Raw genomic sequence first — 22697 nt, 5'->3', positions numbered from 1 at the left:
TTGCTACTTATCTCTGAGATATTAGGCGGATGAAGCGGTAACATCTGTGTTGCTGCCCTTATGTGAAAATGGATGCTGCTCCTCCAAACAGCTCACTGCTCTTCCTGTTCGCTGGCTCCTTCTGTACTCTCCCTCTCTTCCCCCCACGTGATGATGATGAGCCACTTCGTTGAGCTATCACTTGGGGTCAGGTCGCTTCTGAAAAAGAACTAACAGCTCAGTGGGCTTTAGTTTTAGTTCATTTGTTTGTTTCTAGTGATTTGTTTACCTTTCCTATAGTTTGACACGCCAATGTTTTTTTTAATTATTATATTGATGTTATTGTCATTTTCTGACCCACCCCGACTGGACATCTGTGAAAACGAGCTTCATAGCTCATCGGATTTCTCCAAGGTAAACAAAGATTTTGATTCTGATCATCGTCACCACCCTCTCATCATCTCTCGACATCTTAGACCCGGTCGTTCCCTCTCCTCCTCCTACCCTTCCAGCCCAGCACCCCCCCCCCCCTCCTTCCCTCACGAGCCATGCCGCCTTCCGCCATCCCTTGCCCTTTTCCCAGCCACCACGTGACCCTCACTGCTGCCCCTTTTCCCGAGAACCGACTCCAACTACGACTGCTCCCCTGCCCAAGGGCGGCGGGCGAGGTCGGCACAGGCAACAATAAGATAACCCGTAAAAACAAAGTTTTTCACTATAAATCCTTTATATGCGTGGCGGCTAGAGTCCTCTCGTCCTCTGGCTTGAGATGGCTGCCACCTATGGGTCAGATGATTGCATGGCAGCATTAAGCAATTGGTAATTAAATATATTTTTGTCCTAAAAAGTGTAAAATTTTTGAAAAAAATTTTCACGAACATTAATTGTCACGCACAACGAGTCTGTGTGGAAAATGTCAGCTCGATTGGATCACGGGAAGTGGGTTAAAAAACGACCGAAAGATTTGCACGGTCGTAAGCAAGCAAGCAAGCGCGCAAGTGAACTTAATATAAAGGATTTAAAAAGGCTCGGCAGGCTCTCCGCGGCGACGGTGCCCCACGATTCCGTGCCGCCCTTACCATCCAGTAGAGACGCACGATGTATTTCCCGTAGCCGTTGAACTGCGGCACGTGCGGCGCCCGGCCGGCCTTGCAGAGCGAGTAGACGTGCTCCCAGGGGTTCCACGGCCGCTGACCGGGGTGCCCCCCGCCACCTGAGCCCCCCGCAGGATCGTCGGCTGCGGCACCTCCGCCCGATCGGGTCGCACGCCAAAGCGACGTGACGTCGCTGATCACGCTGCGCATCAGCTGAGCGAAACCGCGACAGCGGCAGAAGAGCGCAGAGTGTCGGGGTTAACGGCCGTGAAGGGGCGACGCGATGGTTGGGCGAGGGCCTGTTGAGGCTGAAGTTGCATGTGATGGGGAGCGGTGTGGCCGACAAAAGGCATACACCCGGCGAACCATGTTCGGAGGCTTCGTTATCATCAACAGCATCGTCGTCGTCGTCTTTATCGTCAGCGCCATTGTCATCAACATCATGTTCACCATCAATGATATACATACAATCTTGAAAAATACAAAATCCAGCAATTCTAAATCCACTTACGGATTAAGTGCTCGCCACACCATGTCAGCCTTGTGAGTTTGTGACCATACTTCACCATTCTGGTCAGTGCGGGTTAATGAAGGGGGGGAGAGGAAGTGCAAGGGGGGTGTAGGTCGGGACCAGTACTGACATCACTTGCCACTGATGTCAGTCGTGGCCGGGAATCGAAACACGGGTCGCCGAGTTAATATCACAGCACGCTGACCACTTTCACCACCGCTCCACCCAACACGTGATATTTACGAGGCGAAAAACATCGAATCCTGGACACACAGTGTGCTTCGTGTATCATGAGCTTAAGGAACGATGCTCATCGATGACTCGCTCGATGACTGGGAGTTGAACCCAGGCCACGGGGAGTGCGGTGCACGGACATCACGCACGGACGCTACTCACAGGCACAAAGCAGGGCAGCTAGATGTTGACTGCCGATGTAAATTCATCCACTCGAGTGTCACGAGACGTGGAATGGCAAGGGCACTAACTCTGAGAAGAAATTAAACTTCACTTCCAAAGGGCAGGAGCTTGAGTGATGGGTGTGTTTAACGTGTGTACTGAGTGCGCTGCGTGTGTTGTGTACTGTGTGTGCTGTGTGTGTGCGAGTGGTGCATGTACACCGTGTGTGTTTCATGTGTACTGCGTGTACTGCGTGTGTTGTGTATGGTGTTTCGCGTGTGTGTGTGGTTAGCGCGGCGCTGTGCTACGAATGCGGCGACCCAAGTTTGATTCCCGCTCACGACCAATAAACACTCGCGAATATTTGAACCGGTCCTGGGCCTCCTCTAGGTCGACTCAGCCATAAATTAGGACCTGGTGCGGTGTGTAAACATCGCCACTGGGGAGACAAAGGGGGCCGGGCGTGGTGCTGGCCACCCACCCCCTCGTGTGCCATGCCGGCCTTCATAGGTGTTCGCTAACAGAACTTGCCCCAACAGTCTGTTAAAGGCTATACGGGGGATCTTTGTCTTTGGGGTGGGGGGAAGAGGTGGCAGAATGGATAAGCACTACGACCTGGATGTCCTGAGTTCGATTCCCGACCACGGCTAACATCAGCGGCATCACCCACCGCGCACTGGGCAGCTACGACTCTTGAACCATGCGGTCCATCCTCTCGGCACAAACGGTTGCCACCTGTGCTGGTTTTCCGAGGGTCATTCTCTTGTACAGGCAGCAGCTGTCCTGGGCAAATCTGTAAGTCTTCCCCCAGGGAGATTCAAAGTCCCAGGTTTTTTTCTCATCAGTTGCGCAATAATAATTATAATACGACACTGCTCTAGACCCGTGCTTCTCAACCTTTCCTGGACCCCAATTCGAATCTGCGAACGATGGGAAAACTCACTCGCCTACGGGGACACTCGCGCGGGCTGCATGCAAACAAGTGCACTGGTCGCATGTGCAAAGCGCTCAGCCTTATCCAGACCACCAGCTCCAAGGAATTGAACGTGTGGCCGCTTTGTCACTTAGATCGCCAGCTCACAGAATTAAGAAAATGTGATTATGCCAACAAAGACGTATGGCAGCAGTGAACATTGACGACTGCACTAAGTTGATGAGTCCTAACGAAGATGAAACCGGTCTACAGGTGTGTCCTTGTTTCACCGCTGCTGCCTGTTTCGATGAGCCAAATCTTCTGAACCCCTTGAGTGGGTGGTTGTAAACAAAAACAACACGGCCACGCATACAGTTCCCACTGAGCTGGAGGTCTGGCCAAGGCTGAGAGCTGTGTTCGTGCACGCGACGCTGCACCACCTCCGTTGCGTTGTTAAATCTACTTTCTGGACCCGCAGAGCCGTGCCCGACCCTTCACGTCGTTCCCACCGACTATCGTGGGGTGTTCGTGGAAATATAATAATCAGATCCTCAACAACTCCCACGTGGCCTTACGGACCAGGCCGCAGGTTACGCTACCATGGCTCCAGACAATACATTTACGAAATTGCTATAAATAGGATTTTTGCCCTCGATATGATTATGTACGTAATCATTGTACGGTGTGAAATGTGATTGCATGAATGACGCGATATGAAACTGAATTATTATTGTTGTTATTCCACCCACCCGCGCCCACCCACCGCCCCCTTAAGGTAGTGTCAGATATCTGTCTGGGGTCGCACCTAAGAATTGGCAAACCTTGCGGCGGCACGGGGCGGACACCAGCGGAGAGCTGGGACATCCGGCAAGGACTGGCTGTCTGCGTCACTGGACCCCATCTGCGCAGGCTGGGGCACCCCAAGTTCCCGCGGTTAATAGCGCCGGCCCTCTCTGGCGCCGGGCGCACCTGTTTATCTGGCACACCCCTCGCGAGAGGAGTCCTCTTTCTGTTGATTTAAAAAAAAATTAACGCTTCCCAGGCCAAGGTTGAAAGTGTCAATGCATTGGCTCCGTTCGCTCCGTCCGTTCTTCCGTCTGTCCATCCATCCGTCCGTCAATCTCACGGTAACTCTCGTGCAGATGATCGAATAACGAACTAAAACTTTTGTGTAAAGTCGTGTTGCTCTTAGAGACTCAGCTGAGAGAAAACCGGCGGCATTGATCCAAAAGGTTTCCCAAAACCTAGAGACATGAACGATGAAAAAACGGACTAATTGCAAACATGCAAAATGGCTTCAGCGTTTTGCCTGAACGCTACCCATTGGCTTCTGTAATGCTAATATTTAAAAAATGATGCCTTATGAGGACAAACGCAAGTTGGAGACAGTTACATAACCCATCCACATGGGTGATTTTCCCTGCCCACTGCTATTTCTGACCGTGATGTCGGCGTCACGTCGCGTTCATTCGGAAATCTCATAGGGCCGCCCCCCCCACCCCGCTCCATCCCCATGTTGGAAAACATCCCGTGGAAGTGTATATCATAAAACTACCTCTGAGATAATTTCAATTGACCTCTCGTACAGACAAGTAGGGGGCAGAAATCTTGATTTGACGCTTTCGTGACTGCAGAAATCCATACTCTTTGGTTCTTTCGGTAAAGTCACGTAGGTAAAACATTTAATAAATCACGACGTTTCGATTGCAACACAAGCGGTCGTCCTCAGGCGGAAAAAATATAATCCAGCAGTGGAACCGCTGGTTCAGCAGTTCGACTGCTGGATTATTTTATTTTATACCTACGTGACTTTACCGAAAGAACCAAAGAGTAGGGGGCATCACTTTCCCTCTACTGACTCGGGGCTTTCCTGGGTGGCTGGCTGGGTAGGTGGGGTGATAGGTGGGTGGGTAAGCGGATGAGTGGGTAATTGGGTGATTGGGTGGGTGAATGAGTGGGTGGATGATTGATTGGGTGGGTGGGTGGGCGAGCGAGTAGATGAGCGAGCGAGCGGGCGGGCGAGCGGGCGGGCGAACAGGCTGTCGTCATATGAGGAACGACACAGGCACAGCCAAATGTGTCAAATCAAATGTAAGAACCTATTTTGTAACATCGGTTGATCCTTGAGCTGGAACGATCGACCCAATGGTTTAAATAATTGACGGAGTTTTGTTTTTTTTGTCAATGTAAAGGGGGCGCTAGGATGCTGTGCATGCTAATCATGTGTAGGAGCGGCATGCATTATATTGTGCATGCAAGACCAATTAAGGGAGACCGGACGTCAATTGCAGAAGAGACGCCAGCTCATCCCAGGCTCTATGAAGCGTCACCGACCAAAGAGAAATTCAGAAAAATGTGCTCTTAATTAATTCTCGGGGCACGACAAAAGGAAACTGTCTTTTATATATATTTTTTTTACGCGAGGCATCTTGGGTTGCGAGATTTTGAAAACCCGTGTAAGCAAACGACACGGCGGCAAGAGCGCCACTAATGAGACGTCGTCGTTTCTGGCGGGTGAGCGCTGAAGCGGCGGGTGGGCGGGCATGGGGGGAGGGGGAAGAAGAGATGCCGCTAACGAATGTGCCGAGTAAAAAGGAAAAATCGCAATACAAATCGGATTTAAAAAGCGGCGCTAAACGCAAGGGAATCGTAGGAGGTGGCCAACGATTCACTCCAAGGTCTACTGACGGAGCCTCCCCCCCCCCACACACACCTGCCCTGCCCCCCTAAAGTCAACTTTTGCTCACCTGGAGGTCGCTCAAGGTAATGTAAAAGGTATAAAGCAACGAGCCTACCTTTTACCCTTACCCCATACAAATTACCCGATTACAGGATAATTACCGGGGTACTACACATGAAAAAGGTTTAAAACAGGTAAATGCGAGGTAGAGCGCTTGATTCGTATAGAATACTCTCGAATCGGGCATTGAGGCTGTCGACGACACCGTCCTCCAAAACCTCCCCGTCCCAATCGTCTTGGTCGATGACGATCTCATCAACAACCTGATCAAGTTCGTCATTGCCGTCGTCCTCAGACGAACGGCGGGGCAATAAGATCCTGCGCCGCTCCGGCCCGGTTAGACGGCACCTTCAGGCAGCCGGCCGATATCCACGAGCGCAAACACATGGACATGATGAAGAGCGTCGACAACGGCGACTGGCGAAGGCACGTGAACTCGCGCCCGGCTCCGCTATTCGCGCGTTCGCAGGGAGTTGACGTCGCCGGCGCTCCCAAGTAGTCGCAGGACATCTTGTAGTGGGCGGGGAGCAGCTCTTTGCGGGGAGACCACCCCACTGCATAACGTCAATGAAGGCGCTGGCGGTCGTGACGCCCGTGCTCAGAAAACGATCGACTTCATCGCCGTCGTCGATGGAGCTGCCGACGTTGCTGAACAGGGTGCTGAACAGCGACCCCTCCTCCATATGGGCAGCGACTGCCGTAGGCGGGATCGCGAGCACGTCCGAGTAGCGATGCTGCAAGACAGAGCGGATTGTGGCCTTCAGTGTAGCCAGCTCGTCTTGGTCTGTTGTTTTCGGCAGCTGTGGATTCAAGTAGGATGCCACAATGGCGGGTTTCCTGAACCAGGAAGTCGAGGTACCGCACCAGCTCGGCCTTCAACCCGTCGCGGTCAAGGGCTCATCGATCGCTCTAAGAATGGCTTCACCACGATCAGGTGCTCCATCGTCACCGGCACGAGATCCAATGTCGACTTGCGGTCCGCCGACAACGAGGTCATGACCTGGCGCGGCATTCGCAGGAATGCTGTCACGCCCCCGATGTTTGCCCACTGCAGTTCAGAGAAAGCACCGACGCCGATCACATCCTGGAAGCGCGCCATGATAATGTCCAATGGGACACGCTTCTTGATGGCGTCGTCGCCCATGTGAAACGTCGAATTCCACCTGGTCGGCGAGTCCTGGTGCGTCGGCACCTTGCTGGCGAGCTTGGCGATCTCGGCCTCACGGCGGTACGACTGCCGGACGACCTTGCTGCGCCTGATATTGACGAGCGCCTCGCTCAGTTCGGTGTTGGTCGACTTGATCAGTTTAAGAAGTTGGACGACGCTGATATGGACCGAATGATCCGCGCAGTGAATATGATGGCAAGCCCGCAACTGCTCATATCCGGCGTCCGCGTTGACCAGGGCGAACAACGTCTTGACAGCGCCGATCGCATCGGAGCCATTGTCGCTGGTGACAGCGAGCAGCTTGGTCGAGACATTGCGCCCGAGGCTTTGGAGGTGCTCAAACAGAGCGGTGCCGAATGCGCTTGCCGACACCCCTTCCGGACTGCACATCGAGGATAGTCAGCAGCATGGATTTCTACGCACCAGATTTGGTGTCGATCCAGTGCACCGTGACCATCCAAAATCCCTTCAGGGTGCGTTTCGACCACCCGTCGTTGGTGAGCGAGATGGCGACGTCCCGACGATGGGCGGCAGCATGATGGCGTGAAGCTCCACAATCCTGCGAATGACGGTGCGGGTCGACGGGCCCTCGTATCCCTGCGTCAATGTGTTGACCAAGGTCTTGAACTTGTCGCTGACGGCGGCTCGCAAAGAGATTGCACCTTGGATAACAAAATCGACCACAGCGTTCTCAAATTTTACCAGGAGGCGATTTGGGATTGCTGGATCGCCTGCCTGGGGCGAGCACGTTGTGCTTCTTGAGGTGTGCTTTCCACCCCGACGCGTTCGTGTCGGAGGAAAACCACTTGCAGCAGTGCACGCACTGCCGCTTTCCTTGCAGCACACGGGGATCACCCTCCATCCAATCGTGCGTGTGCTCCCACGGGAACGCATGCCGCTGCCTCTTTCGATTGCTGTTCGCAGCGACACCGGAAACGCCGTTGCTGGCATCCTCGACCTCATCCTCTACCTCAAGAACGTGGTCCGTCTCCATCTGGTCCCACATCAATGATTCCAATGTCAAATGGAGGCCACGGACTGCGCCATGGAGCTATTAGCGAGCGGTAAACAGGGTATTTACCAGATAATACTTCGCGCTAACTTTACCCTACCGGGTAATTATTCCGCGCTACCTTTACCCCTACCCTTTACCTTACCCTTTTGCATGGTCGACACCTTTACCCTTTTACCCAGTAAAAAGGGTAAATTACCTTACCTTGCTGAGGCCTAGCTCTATAGCTCTTTTTCAGAAGCGACCTGGCCACAAATGATAGCTCAACGAAGTGGCTTATCTTGTCACGTGGAAATGTATGGCGGCCAAATACTCTTAAAAGCATGACGTTGATCTAAATGTTTAGGGGAAAAACCGGAGGCCCCGCAGGAATATCCACGCGACCACTGGGAGAGAGATACCGCAAACTCCAAATATACAGCAGGTATCAGGGTTGGGATAGAACCCACGACCTCCTGCATACCAAGCGAGGTAGTCAACATCTCGCAACCGTGCCACCAATTCACCTGCACGCCCCCCATTGTCTGGAACTCCCTTCCCACAGACATCCGTGCTGCCGACTCCCTGTCCCTGTTCAAGCCCAATTTCAAAATCTTCCCGTTTAAAATTTTGTTCTGTTTGTCTCTGCCCACGACTAATGGTGTCAATGCATTAAATATGTCCACTGGTCCTGAACAGAGCCTTGAGACGCGGTCCTGTCGATAGTATACGTAACGTGTGTGGGTGTATATACAATGCACACTGTATTGCATTGTATCTAGTTGTTAGTTTGTTGTCCTTCCCACGCAACTCCCATTAGCACGGTGGGCTATGCACGGTACGAAAGAAGTTCAACATACACACGTGCATACGTACACGGACACTCAAATTGACCCGTGGACTCCCACGTAGACCCACAGTCCGGGCTCAAGACGTACCCTTTAAACCACCGTCTATGATTGTCTGCCTCTCTTGTATAGAGTAAGTGGCGTGACCCGCCCAAGCCCACTTACCCTGTTTCACAGTCAATGTGATGTCTCTCTCTGTCTCTGACTTGCGCCTGTGTTTTATATGATCCAATCGCTCCTCTTTCCGCCAGCGTGCATCTCCCCCATCCCCCTCTTCACTCCACACACCGAAGTGACCACTCGCCCGGGAACGACACGACATCGCTCGATATGTACTCTTAGTTTTTTCGGTAAAGTCACGTAGGTAAAAAATGAAATAAAAATGACTAAAAAATAAAAACAATAAAATCACGATTTTTTTTTTTTTTTTGCTGTGACAGTTTCACCTGAAGACGGATGCTTGTGTTGCCTCCGAAACGTCGTGATTTTATTGTTTTTATTTTTTATTAATTTTAATTTCATTTTTTACCTACGTGACTTTACGGAAAGAACTAAGAGTATGAATCCTTGCAGTCACGAAAGCTTCAAATCTAGAATCGCTCGATATCCGTGTTAAACAAACGAATCGGCGATGCTGATGCTGCTGTTGCTGCTGTTGCTGCTGCTACTGGCTGCTGCATTTGCAGCAGTGCACAAGCACAACATACCAATGGAACCCAACACATTCGTCAATAACATCGTTGGCCTAACAGAACAAGTACACCCGAGACGACGTCTTGAGCAATGGCCCTTCTTCGTTGCACGTAGCGAGAGGCCAGAGAGTAAGAGTATTTTCCAGGGATTAATTGCAGCCGGGTCTGTCTCAGTCGACAACCCAGAAGATGTTTCTGTACACAAAACATCACATTCAGCAAACATCGCCCTATGAGCCGTGGCTACTAATAGTCACGCACCACCTACTCCAGTCTAGCAGCTTCTGTACCCATCCCACCACATCCAGTATACATCTCCCTGTGGGTCTGTGCGTTCTAAGTCACGTGCAACCCAGCGCAAGTCCAACAGTGACTTGGGGAAAATATATATTTGGAGGGAAAAAAAAACAAAAAACAGGACCCCTGGTACACAATCGCGAAGGGCTCGCCGCTCCGTGGAGGAGATGGAAGCAACTGCGGATAATGAGACGTCGCGGCGTTTGGCGAGGAGCAGAGGAGGGGTGTGTGGGCGTGCGCACGTGCGCGCGAGGAGCCGGCGCCGCTAACGTGAGGCTCGGAATGAATGGACGCACATTACGGAACGACCTGGCGCTGTCATGGCGGGTAAAGCGTGACCGCGTCATCTCGAGCGGCCTGTGCAAATGTGGGAGGAGAAACAACCGTCGGCTCGAGAGCTTGAGGTGAGGCGTTGCTTTCCGACTCGGGTTGAAAGCGTCAACGCACTGTGAAGCAGACGCAGAGTGTGTATTTGTACGGTCGATACGCACGGCAGGATTAACCAGGGCGGCCTGCCGGATTCGAACCGCGAACCCTCTTCAACAAGCGGCAAAACGTGCTACCGCTAGTGCTGCATCACCAACCAGGGGCGCCAAGGTAGCGAGATGTTAACTACCTCGCCTGCTATACAGGAGGTCGTGGGTTCAATCCCAACCCACATTTAGAATCAACACGCGTTCAGAGTATTGGCTGCTATACATTCACACGTGATCAGCCACTTGGTTCAGCTACCATTTGTGGCCAGGTTGCTTCTGAAAAAAAGAGCCCGATAGCTCAGTGGGCCTTACCTGGTAAAATAAAAATAGTATTTTCAAATTAAGATCGCTCCCTCTTGTAAAACGAGACCCATCCTGGGTCCCTTGAGACCTCCCCTCGTTAAACACTCTCAATTCGAAACGCAATGCATTGGACGATATCGAGCTCACTCGGTAGAATCGCTGGAAAGAGTTAAAAAAAAAACAATGGGACGTGCGCCGCATTTCGGCATCACCGGGAGAGAGCTCGCGCGAGCGGCAACGGCACAGCGGCACCAGTTGCTAGCACTTAATCTGGACGGACAAATCTGCAGCTCACGGTCCTCTGCTCCGGCCACGGCTCACAGAGTGGGGAGGGGGATGGGGGGGGGGATGCCTCCAAGGCAGCGGAGACGCAAGCGGGCGACACAAGCGCGCGATGCAAGAGGCGACGCAAGCGGGAGACGCAGGCTGGATACTCGTGGCCACGGTGCCGCGTGGACGATCATGCGGCAAGAGCCGGTTCGTGCGATGATGAGCGGAGTAAAAAGTGCAGCGGAGCAAGCAGTGCGGCCAACACCAGTGGCAATTATCTGAACCGGTCCGGGCCTCCCCTAGGTCGACTCAGCCTCAAATGAGTACCTGGTGGGGTGTGTGGACATCGCCACTGGGGAGACAAAGGTGTTCGAGTGTGGTTCTGGCCACCCACCCCCTCGTATGCCGTGCCGGCCTTCATAGGTGCTCACAAAAACTCCTTACCCCAACAGTTCCGTTAAGACTATATAGAGGATCTTTGTTTTTGTGTGTGTATGCACACACACATGTTTTTCTCCATAGTTTCGTGGCAATTGAGTTGCAGGTGAAGTTGTCACCAGCCCCCTGCACCTTTCCAGAGCCCCAGTTGGCCACTGTTGTGGCTGTGAGCGTGCTATGAGGGTTACAACCAATCAGTAACGAACGCCTAGCAATGGCACTGCTCACAACCACCACAGCGTTACCGATCGGCAAGCATCACCACCACCACAGCGTTACCACCCGGCAGCGCCATGGTGATGCCACCGCCTCTTAGTGGTGACTGGCAGCTGTAGGTGTTATACACACATACAAACGTGTCCTATGTATCCTCAACAGACTGTTGGGGCAAGTGCTGTTAGCGGGTACCTATGAAGACCGGCACAGCACACGAGGTGGTGGGTTGCCAGCACCACACACACCGCACCAGGTACTCAGTTGAGTCGACCTAGGGGAGGCCCAGGAAGGAATGGTTCAGATAATTGCCACTGGCGTTGACCCTGAGCGGGAATCGAACTCGGGACACTGATGTTTACGCACCGCACCAGACATAAGCCTCTCGTGTCGACCTAAGGACGGTTTCAAATATTCGGGTCGCCGTGGTTTTAAGCGCAGTGTGCTAACCACCGCGCCACCGCTCCCCACGCACGCACACAAACACGCACGCTCGCGGTACCCACACGTTGGAGACACGCGGCTGTTCAAGAGACAGACAAAATAAATAGAGGCACGCAGTTTCCCTGCAGGAAACGAACTGGGCAAAGCCGGAGGAATAACTTTCTTTAATTCTCACCTCGCTGTGCAGGAGATGTGTGTTGGGAGTTAGCAGATCAAATCCCGTCACATCCTCCACCACCACTGGGACCTGTGAGAGATAATAAATAGCACCCTCTTCACCGCCACGTGGATATTGCTTTTCCCCTGCCTTTCCTCGCTCACTTGACGCCCTCGTTCCCCCCGCCCGTGCCAAGGAACGCGTGCTTCCCGTATGAACATGTTGAACTTCTTTCGCACCGTACGTAGCCAGCCGTGCTAATCGGAGGCATGTATGTGTGTATGTTGAACTTCTTTCGCACTGTACACCGCCTACCGTGCTAATCGGAGGTGCGGAGGGAAGGACAACAAACTAAACACAAAAAGCAATTCTAAAGAAATTCGTTTTCAAGCTCGACTTAAAAGTGCATAGCGCCCAATGGCTTCCTAATATCGGAAGGAAGAGCGTTCCAGACGGCCGCACAAGCACATGTGACCACCGTCTTTGTGCTTTGGATGGGCGACTACCGTGCGTAATGAAATGGATACCCCCTCGATCTAATGCCTCCCTCTCTTCCAATGCCTCGCTCTCTGATGCCTCCCTCTCTTCGTAGTCTGGGTCCCTCCCCCGCACCCCCACGTGACCGTGAACCCCGAGGCAGCTGCACGGCCCGTTAGTTATTGAACTTAAACGTTATTCATATTTCATTGCGGCAAAGAAACAGAAGACCATTCCGTCCGCCCGCCCACACCCCACCACCTCGTTTCACCTCTGGCTGCATCTCTTCTCTCCTCTCTCTCTCTCAAACCCCCCGCCCCCCCCCCCACACACGGCGCGAGAGAGCGGCGAGCGTGAATGTGCGGCGAAACAAAGACGTCCAACTCACAGGGTCAGTGATGAAGTCCTGGGGCCTCTTCCAAGCGTGCACCTTCAGCGAGGGGGGCAGCTCGATCTTGCCCTCGGGGTCCTCAAAGAAATTCTGCGAGACGGGACAACGTGGGAACTCAGGGGCCACCCGCCGCATCCAATGGGCGCTCAACACGTTAGGTGTCGGGTCGTGCTTCACTCTGGACCGGGGGTTGACAAAACCTGCAGCTCCGGAGGCGGCTCTTAGAAGGACTGCTTCGTTATGTTATTCACATGCAGTGCAATGTTTTTTTTCCACCGAATTCGAAAACAAAAATGGCTCTTCTTGTTATTTTGCTTCGCCGACCCCTGCTCTGGACGCTGCCGGGGGCCTCGCAATGCCCGCACCTCCCCGATCAGCACGGTTGGCTACGAACGGTGCGAAAGAATGTGAACATACAAGCATACGTATATTCCAGAGGGTACCGGTTCGTTCGATTCGAACTCCCGGTGCGGCAGATCAACACAATGGGACAAGTTTCTACGTCTGTCCACTCAGCCGTGTAAATGGGTTTAGCACAGTTAGTCGATCGGCAGGCACGTGCTACGGTGGGGTAAAGAGGTGGTTACACCCACCTCTTGCGACGACGTCTTTCAAAGCATGAAAGAGCAGGCCAAATACACACTGGGATGGGGGTGGGGAGGGGGGTGGCTCTGCTGGACATCAGCGAAAGAGAGCTTCACCGGGGGGGGCTGTGCCTACACCTTCGCGGGGATCTTCGACGACGGCGGAAGTCGGACGGGAGCCGCGCCGCCGTTGCGTCGTTTATCGCTTTTTGTCTCTTTAACCTTTGAACGCCGCGGCGCGACGCTCCACGTCGCCGCAGCTCATTGAGCGAGCAAGCTAGGCGCCCTTCCGCCCGGGAACGGCCGCCGCGTCCGAGACTATGAAATTAACAATATAGATTTAACTTGAGCAAATTCATTACCGCCTGGTAATAAATTACCGGCGTGGCGATGAACGAGCGTGGGGTGGGGAGGTTTGGAGTGGGGGGGGGGGGCGGGGGACGGAATGATCTTCTGTTTCTTTTTGCCGCAGTGAAATATAAATGACGTTAAAGTTCACTAACTAATTGGCCTTCTGGACAGAAAATATTAGCCGTGATAATAATAAACAACAATTTTCAGGAGGCTGCCGTTACGTTGCGATGTTTGGCTCTGAATTCGGTTATGCAGAAATCAATGAGAGTTTGTCTCTGTCTTGTAGGAGGAAGCCGGAGAAGCCCCGGAGACCCTCAGCACCACCACATCCTGGCCACGACCTCGCAGCAACCACGCGCCTACAACACCAAGTAAGCCCCTGGTGGTAGTCAGCTGTCAGTACGAACCAGGCTAACATCCGGCTTAGCGTCCCAGAGGCCATGAATGCAAGGGGATAATGCAAGGGAAACCCTGGACAAAACCCTGCTGATAAGACTCAAGGGCGCCGAAACTATTCCAGCATTTTCTTCCGAACAAAATGCAGCTGAAAAACTTTTGTCGTGAAGGTTCATAGGTTAATGGACATAAACATAATTTTATTTGGATTGAGGGTTATCATAATAGTGCATAAATTAGCACAAAAATATCAGATTCATATTAACCAAATAATAATTCGACAAGAGCCCGTGTAATCGACCACAAATAAAGTAGTCACTGACAATCTATCAATTGGTTAATCCACGCAATCGACTCATCACCCCAGCTAGTTAAAACAAGCCACGGTTCACAATGACGGACAGACGGATGGACGGACCGACAGATGTATGGACAGTCGGACAGATAGGCTGACAAACACATGGATTGACGAATGGATGGACAGCATAGATGGAAAGACAGATGGAAGGACAGATGGATGGAGGAACGGACGGACGCACGGACGGACAAATGAACGGATGGACAGACAATTGAATGGATGGATGGACGGACACACAAACGGACTGAACAGACGAACTGGACGGACGCACGGACGCACGGATGCACGGACAGACACACGAATGGACGGACGGACAGACAGACGGACGAGAGTGCCGCACCAGGCTGGGGCTCCTGCCCTTCTCCTTCCCGCCCCCAGCGCGCGGTCCATCCCACTTCTCCGCGTTGACCTCCGCGTCGCTCCACTCTGGCCAGGGCGGGAACCGTCCCGCTCGCCCCTCCACTGCACCCCCGGCGGTGCCGGTGCCACTTTGGGATGTCGTCCTGCGGCAACATCGTCGTCACCATCATCAATGGTGATGTAGCCACTGCTGCCGGATGAAGGCCTCCCCAGAGCCGTCGCCATCTCCGCAATTCGACGAGCTCGTGCATGTAACTTTAAATCATCGGTACATCTACGCGGAGGACGTGCTCTCGGATGCCGCTCCATCGACAAAGAGAGCAATGGATTTAGAAAAAAAGATACACACTTCCATAGAGACTCACAGACTTATGTAGAGACCCATAGGTGACCTTCATTAATGGGCAAGCGAAAGCCCATGAGACCAAAAGTCTCGACCTTGCTGCAGACCTGGGCTTTATGCGGACTTAAACAGAGACCCATAGACTAAATAGGGTGTCACAGGCTTGACACCAACTCACACGCTTACTGAGATATTCACAGACTTACACAGGTCCCCATAGCAGTGGCGGCTCCTGCAAAATCTCTCAGGGGGGGCAAATGTCTGGATGATTGATAAGGTCCACCCATGCAATGAATAAATTAACAGCTTAAGCATGTAAAGGCAACTTCACTTCTTTAATATTAATGAAAAATAAAGTGACTCTTACAATACATCTTGTTTGTTTATATACTCACTATTAAAACAAACCACTCAAGTTTATTTTATTAAAGATTCCACTAGGTGGCGATAAATTATATTGTTGGATGAAACGTGCTTACGTATGATGACGTTAGCACGTATGATGACGTAAGCACGTTAGTGCATGCCCTCCCGGAAGCCATAGAGAATGCATTGCAGCGCCCCCGTTCTAAAAAAAACATCTTTGAATGTAAGTCTATGGGGCCACTCGGGGCGATTCTCAGCCGTAGTGAAATCGCCCAAAAAGAGGCGGTACTCCACAGAACGTGACATGACGCTGATTGGACTATATCCAGAGGCTGACAGTGACGGCTAGCGTGACTCTGTGGTTGAATGACATTGGTGGTGCGTCGCCCAATCGCCCTAATGAAGAAACCGCCCTTGCCCCATAGACTAACAAAGAGACCCACAGACGTACATGCGCAGCCACAGACTCGCGTATATTCACAAACTTACAAAGATGTTCAGACTTACGCAGACACCCATGGAATTACATAGCGGCAAATAGATTTACAGACCCATAAGTCATGCCCATCGAGACCACAGCTCTCACGGTAGGTAAAGGTGCAGCCCTGAAATGCCGTGCTCACGCCACCGCTGGCAAAAACGGCATCAGCTAGAGAGCTCCGGACAGCCTTTAAAGAGGGTGATTTGGCCTACTCCTCCACAATGTAGCCTGCTGATCGCCTGATCCTGGCGTACCCATTAATATTGCTCGGTGGACAGAGACAGAGTGGGGGGGGGGGCGTGAGAGGTGGATTTAAGAATCGCACCGTTGACCTGGGCTTAAAGAAACATTGCACAGCAATGTGCCGGCGCTTGCTGACGGGTTCCAGGTATCCGTGCTCTCCGTTTGCCAACTCGTTGCTGCTGGATCGATCCGTTCACCCCATTGGGTAATTGCCTCCCGTCACACTCTTTCCCTTCCTATCTCTCTCTTTTTTTCCTTCTGTCTCGCTCTCGTTCTCTCCCTCTCTCTCTCGCGCGTCTTCATAATTCCATTCCCACTGCTCTTCTGTTTGTTCCCTAGATTGCAATTCGGGGCCGCCAGGCGGTTTCGTCCGTCCATTCCGATTACACCAATGTCCTTCGTCCTCGTCACAACTCACTTTCACACTCAGCAGGGGTAGTAGGAGGAGGCTTTCGCGACCATTCTTATTCACAGTAAAGGTTTGTTTTTTGGGTTAGATCGCGTAAATATAACAACAACAAAGTTCCCCCGTACAGCCTTAACAGATTGTTGCGGCAAGTGCTGTTAAATTTCGATTTAAAGCTTTCGTAACTGCAGGGATTCATCTTCTTGGTTCTTATTTTTATTATTTTATTACTTCCCTTCTACGTGACTTTACCGAAAGAACCAAGAAGACAAGTGCTGTTATCGAGTAGCACCTATAAAGGCCGGCAGGGCACGCGAGCGGGTCGGTGGCCAGCATCACGTCCGACCGCCTTTGTCTCCCCAGTGGCGATGTTTACACACCGCACCAGGTGCTCATTTTAGGCTGAGTCAATCTAGCGGAGGCCCAGGACCAGTTCAGATAATCGTCAGTGGTGTTGGCCGTGAGCGGGAATCGAACTCGGGTCGCCAGGTTCGTAGCGCAGCGCGCTAACCGCCACCCTACCGCTCCCGTAAATATAAACGTGTCGTGAAACCCGCCACCACCCAATACATCCAAAGCGTAAGGTTTGTGGCTACAACTGCATATTTTTTTCTTCTCTTTTTTTCTTTTCTTTTTTAAACAACATGTATGGTGAACAGCGGCAGCAAAATTTTGTAGGCACGACGCTGGGCGCGCGGGAGCAGGGAGCGCACGGCAGCTCAAGGCGTTGAACCCAGCCGCACGGCCAGTTGCTTTCCTCTGCGTTCAACATCGGCGGTGGAGACGGAGGCTCGAGAGGCGAGCGACCTTTTCGGTGCCTCCATCGAAGCGTGCGGTGCACGGGAGGGGATGAGGTGCCACGTGGCAGGCGCTCGCTCCAACGTTCCTGCCGGGAAAGCAGCGCATAGACAACAAAGACGCCCCCCCCCCCCCCACGTCTATAGCGTCCGTCGGTAACACCGTGCGGTCTTAAAAAGGAATTATGAACATAATAGGCCCGTCCCGATAGCTAGCACATGACGATACAGAAAGCGACCATGACCAAAAACGCCACCTATCACATATATGTAATTCTTTTTGATATGCAAATTCCTTTGTCAAGGTGCCCTTCCCCCTCTAACCCAGCTTAAATATACGCTGCCAAGCTTGGTGGTGCTCATTCAGACGCTGTCTTTCCGACAGACCTGGTCTTCACCTGAGGACGGCTGCTTGCGTTGTGGCCGAAACGTCGTGAGAATTGTATTTTATTATGTTTTATTTTTATTATTGTATTATTTCCCTTCTACGTGACTTTACCGAATGAACCAAGAAGATATATGTCATTTATTTTACGGCCAGAGCGTTGTTATTGGCAATGGCGTTGAGTTGTTTTTTTCTTCATTGTGCACCTCCGCCACCGAAGCAGCTGCAGCATCAATTAATTGGTTTCCTCCAAAGCGATCTTTTATTCAACAGAGGCAGATGCACGACACTCCTGAGAGGACTGCTCTCAGTAGCCGAGCGGGTGGGAATGTGCTGCCCTCAGCTGCGCGTGGACAAGAGGTGACTTAACACGTAGGAGGCTTTCGCGACCAATATCATCCACAATACACCTTGTTTTTTGGGTTAGATCTCGTAACTATATAAATTTGTCGTTAAACCCGCCGCCACCCGACACAGCCACTTAGTAAGGTTTGTCACGTGAACAGAACGTGGCCAATTCGTTACTAGTACAGCACTAGTGTATAGTGTAGCGTGTAGTGTATAGTGTAGTGTATAGTGTATAATGTAGTGTATAGTGTAGTACACTAGTACAGCACACCGGTGTGTTGGAGAGCAAAGCCACAACATTTACAATCGGAGTATGACGTTTCGCCATCAGACAGCCAGTAACAAATTGGCACGTTCTGCGTACGTGACAAACCATATTAATTGGTTGTGTCGGGTGGTGGCGGGTTTAATGACACATTGATATATTTACGTGATCTAACCCCAAAAAACGTGTATTATGGAAGAGGTGACTTGAAGGCATGTCAGAGGTACCTCTGTAATATCCGCTTCCACGGGGGCGCGTTCTCTAACACGAAGAGCCAGCGAGCTGGTCTGCGTGAGATCTGAACTGATTATTTGCCTCATTACGACTAAACGCTGATCCCACAATCGGGGGGAATATCTTCCTTTTTTTTCAAACGTACAAAAATGAGAAAGGATGCGGTCGCATTGGGACATTCTAAACATCCGAATTTTCTCTCATTCCATATCTCCCCCACAGAGCGGTGAGGCACAGCATGCCAGCGAAAGGCCGGGGACGGGTCAAGTTGACCCGTGTGGACTCGAGTCATGTGACTTGGACTCGAGTCAGACTCGAGTCATGAATTTGATGACTTGCGACTCGACTTGGACTTGCATAACAATGACTTTGTCCCACCTATGAGATGTGGACTCGAGTCATGTGACTTGGACTCGAGTCAGACTCGAGTCATGAATTTGATGACTTGCGACTCGACTTGGACTTGCATAACAATGACTTTGTCCCACCTATGAGATGTGGACTCGAGTCATGTGACTTGGACTCGAGTCAGACTCGAGTCATGAATTTGATGACTTGCGACTCGACTTGGACTTGCATAACAATGACTTTGTCCCACCTATGAGATGTGGACTCGAGTCATGTGACTTGGACTCGAGTCAGACTCGAGTCATGAATTTGATGACTTGCGACTCGACTTGGACTTGCATAACAATGACTTTGTCCCACCTCTGCGGTCAACCCTTCACAGAATCACACGGTGTCCTCAAGGCACTTGGAGCAGCCCTTTCGTGCTCACTATGGGGGCACGACGTTACGATGACCCGATTAAAAAATCAGTCACCCTGTTCTCCTCCTAAATAATAATCATGACGATGTACTTATAGCTCTCCCATGCGTGTGTTGGGTTGTACCACGACGGGATGTTTGGCTCGATGTCTGACGTTTCACTGCACGTGCTGGTAGGCTTCTTCAGCGCATGGCTCGACATGTCAGGCACCGTGCTGAACAATGGGTCTCTGTGCGAGTCTACGGGTCTCTTTGTGAGTCTCTGGATCTTGTGTGTAAATCGATGGGTCTCTGTGCGAGTCGATGGGTCTCTGTGCGAGTCGATGGGTCTCTGTTCGAGTCGATGGGTCTCTGTGCGAGTCCATGGGTCTCTGTGCGAGTCGATGGGTCTCTGTGCGAGTCCATGGGTCTCTGTGCGAGTCGATGGGTCTCTGAGCGAGTCGATGGGTCTCTGTGCGAGTCGATGGGTCTCTGTGTGAATCGATGAGTCTCTGTGCGAGTCGATGGGTCTCTGTGCGAGTCGATGGGTCTCTGTGCGAGTCGATGGGTCTCTGTGCGAGTCGATGGGTCTCTGTTCGAGTCGATGGGTCTCTGTGCGAGTCTCTGGGTCTCTGTGCGAGGCCATGGGGCTCGATGCAAGTCTGCAGGGCTCTTGTCAGTGCCGTGATAGCATTAAAAATAATAACAATAACGCACCACCGCTCCAGACGATACGTTCACACGTGGGTCCTCCCCCCTTCCACGAAGACAAGATATTCCTGATCTTCTTCTTCACAAAGAGATGCCCCAGATTTTGTTGTTGTCGTAGCGGTAGAGCGAGCGGCTCGCAATCGGAAGGCCGCCGAGTTCAAGTCCCGTTGACTCAGCCCATCATCCCCTCCGGGTCCGATAAAATAGGTACCACCTTGTGGGGAAATCCACAGGAGTGTTGTCTTAGGAATGTGGAATTCCACACCACTGTCTCGGGTCTGTAAAAGGAGATGAGCAGGAGATCACTCTGCCTTAGCGGAAGGTGGCAACACAGGCTGCATCGGAATATCGCTTCTCAAGGTCACGATCAAAACACCCACTCGTTCAACCTCACGGCACTCGCAGACTCGCAAAGCCAACCTTCATTTCCTATGCTGCTCCAGCTGCCAATAGTTTCGTTGTTTTGTTGTTGCTGCAGACCTAAGCGTACGTGACAATGCAATCTCATTTTAAACTCTTTGAAAGAATATTGCCGCGACCACGGTTGATGCTGAGGGTCGGAGGGGGAGTTGCATCTGATTCTGATTCTGTTCGGGGTCACCGGTGAGAGCCGGAAGCTGCCGAGGGCTCAAAGCTTGAAACCTGGGGGCCACATTCAGCGGGAATCTTTGCTCTCCGTGCCCCCTGCTCGGCTGAGCCCTGAGAAGAGTTCGCTTCGGCTCCGAGTGAATCGATGCTGCTGATGACGAGGATGATGATGATGCTGCTGCCTGTTCGTGTCAGCCAGGTCATGAATCGTAGAGGTAACGAAACCTACAGTATGTTGGTAGCAAATTAGCGATGTTGATCATGAAAAGCAACGTAGCCATGTGGCCTAAAAAACAATGTGCTTAATCAGTGTGCACTGCCTGCTATGACGCGTGGTTCAGATACACGGTCATGAATAAAATGTGCAAAAAAAAAATGAAAATTCACGCAAAGAAGCGTGGGGACATGGATGGCAGGTCGCTCATTCTCCTCTGCTGCCCCCAGTCTGGAACTGCCTTCCCCCAACCACCCGTGCTGTGAACTTCCTGCCCCAGTTCAAGGCCCAGGCTCAACACCTTCCTCATATCCTCTGCCTGTGACCGACTCTCTCTCTCTCTCTCATCTCTCCTACACCGCTTCTCGAGATGCATTGGCACGTCGACGTGGCTATATATACATCCATCTTCTTGGTTCTTTCGGTAAAGTCACGTAGAATGGAAATAATAAAATAATAAAAATAAAACATAATAAAATAATTCTCACGACGTGTCTTCTCGACAACGCAAGCAGCCGTCATCAGGTGGAGAACAGGTCTGTCGAGAAGACAGAGTCATTCGGACTGTCTTCTCGACAACGCAAGCAGCGGCTGCTTGCGTTGTGGCCGAAACGTCGTGAGAATTATTTTATTATGTTTTATTTTGACTATTTTATTATTTCCATTCTACGTAACTTTACCGAAAGAACCAAGAAGATGAATCCCTGCAGTCACGAAAGCTTTCAATCGAAATATATACATCCACTTTGTCCATTACATTCCTGCGGAGGGAGCTGGTAGGAACGTTGGGTTGCTCGGTCAATGGCCAGAGTCAACGGCGGCGTGGTGTATTCCGCAAATATGCCCGACTGTGAGGGCGGGCACAAGCTGGCGTGAGTAGATTAAACGTTGAGTTTTATAAGGGCACCACGGGGTGACCAGCCCCTCCCCACCCAGCCCCACCCTCCCCACCCAGCCCCTCCCCACCCTCCCCACCCAACCCCTCCCCACCCTCCCCTCCCCACCCAGCCCCTCCCTGCACGACGTACGGACGGACACAATAATCCCCTGTGGGCTGGTGTAACCAGGAGGTTCCTACCAGTATTAACATCACACAATACCGCATTGCCAATGCTGCAAACAGCACTTAGGCACGCTTTTATACACATACATATACACGTGCGGTGAGCGCATGTTGACTTACACAATTATTTCTGGGCCAGCTATATTGGGTGAGTACACATGCTTTCCAAGTGCTTATTAAACAACGATAAAGGAAGACGACGCAGCCACAAGCAGTTGGGCTTTGTTTTCACAGATGTGCGAATTAACATTTTAATACAGCTGCGTCCGTCTTCTTTGCCCGCGGGCAGCGCAAAATCATCGCCGCCAATGTCTCTGCGGTACTCCGCTGAAAAACAACACCGCAATGTGCCTAAAGGATAACGTTTTTAATCGGCGTAAATATATGAGTATGAGCTGCTATGGCGTATGGATCAATGGGCGCGCGAGTGGGTAGGCGAGTGAGTGAGCGAGCGATTATATTGGCGACGTTTCACTTGAAACAGCGTCGAGCAACCTCGGGACAAGATCCAGGAGGTCGGATCGAGTCATCGTGACAACCTGATTCCGGCTGCTTACAAACAGGCATGTTGGTGATGAAGATCAAAACGTACAACAACAGCAACATCTGGAAAGTAGCGCAAAGAAGCACGGGAGAGTTACTGAGAGACAGAAAGA

General features: G+C 51.8%; 1 protein-coding gene across 1 annotated transcript in view; it reads right to left on the bottom strand.

The window, feature by feature from the left end:
* ADGB (androglobin) overlaps window positions 1-22697 on the bottom strand; it is a 179889-nt gene that overhangs the window by 124141 nt on the left and 33051 nt on the right. The window contains exons 2-5 of the mRNA XM_078877269.1: window positions 14831-14993; window positions 12796-12888; window positions 11949-12020; window positions 1059-1286 (exon numbers count right to left, since the gene is read on the bottom strand). Of these exons, the coding sequence (XP_078733395.1) occupies window positions 1059-1286; window positions 11949-12020; window positions 12796-12888; window positions 14831-14993 (556 nt within the window). The remainder of the gene's footprint in view (window positions 1-1058; window positions 1287-11948; window positions 12021-12795; window positions 12889-14830; window positions 14994-22697) is intronic.

Source organism: Lampetra fluviatilis, chromosome 47 (genome assembly GCF_964198595.1).
Source record: "Lampetra fluviatilis chromosome 47, kcLamFluv1.1, whole genome shotgun sequence".
In the NCBI taxonomy this organism is placed as follows: domain Eukaryota; kingdom Metazoa; phylum Chordata; class Hyperoartia; order Petromyzontiformes; family Petromyzontidae; genus Lampetra; species Lampetra fluviatilis.
Note: the sequence above shows the minus strand (reverse complement) of the source record. Positions and strands in the feature narration are given on the sequence as shown.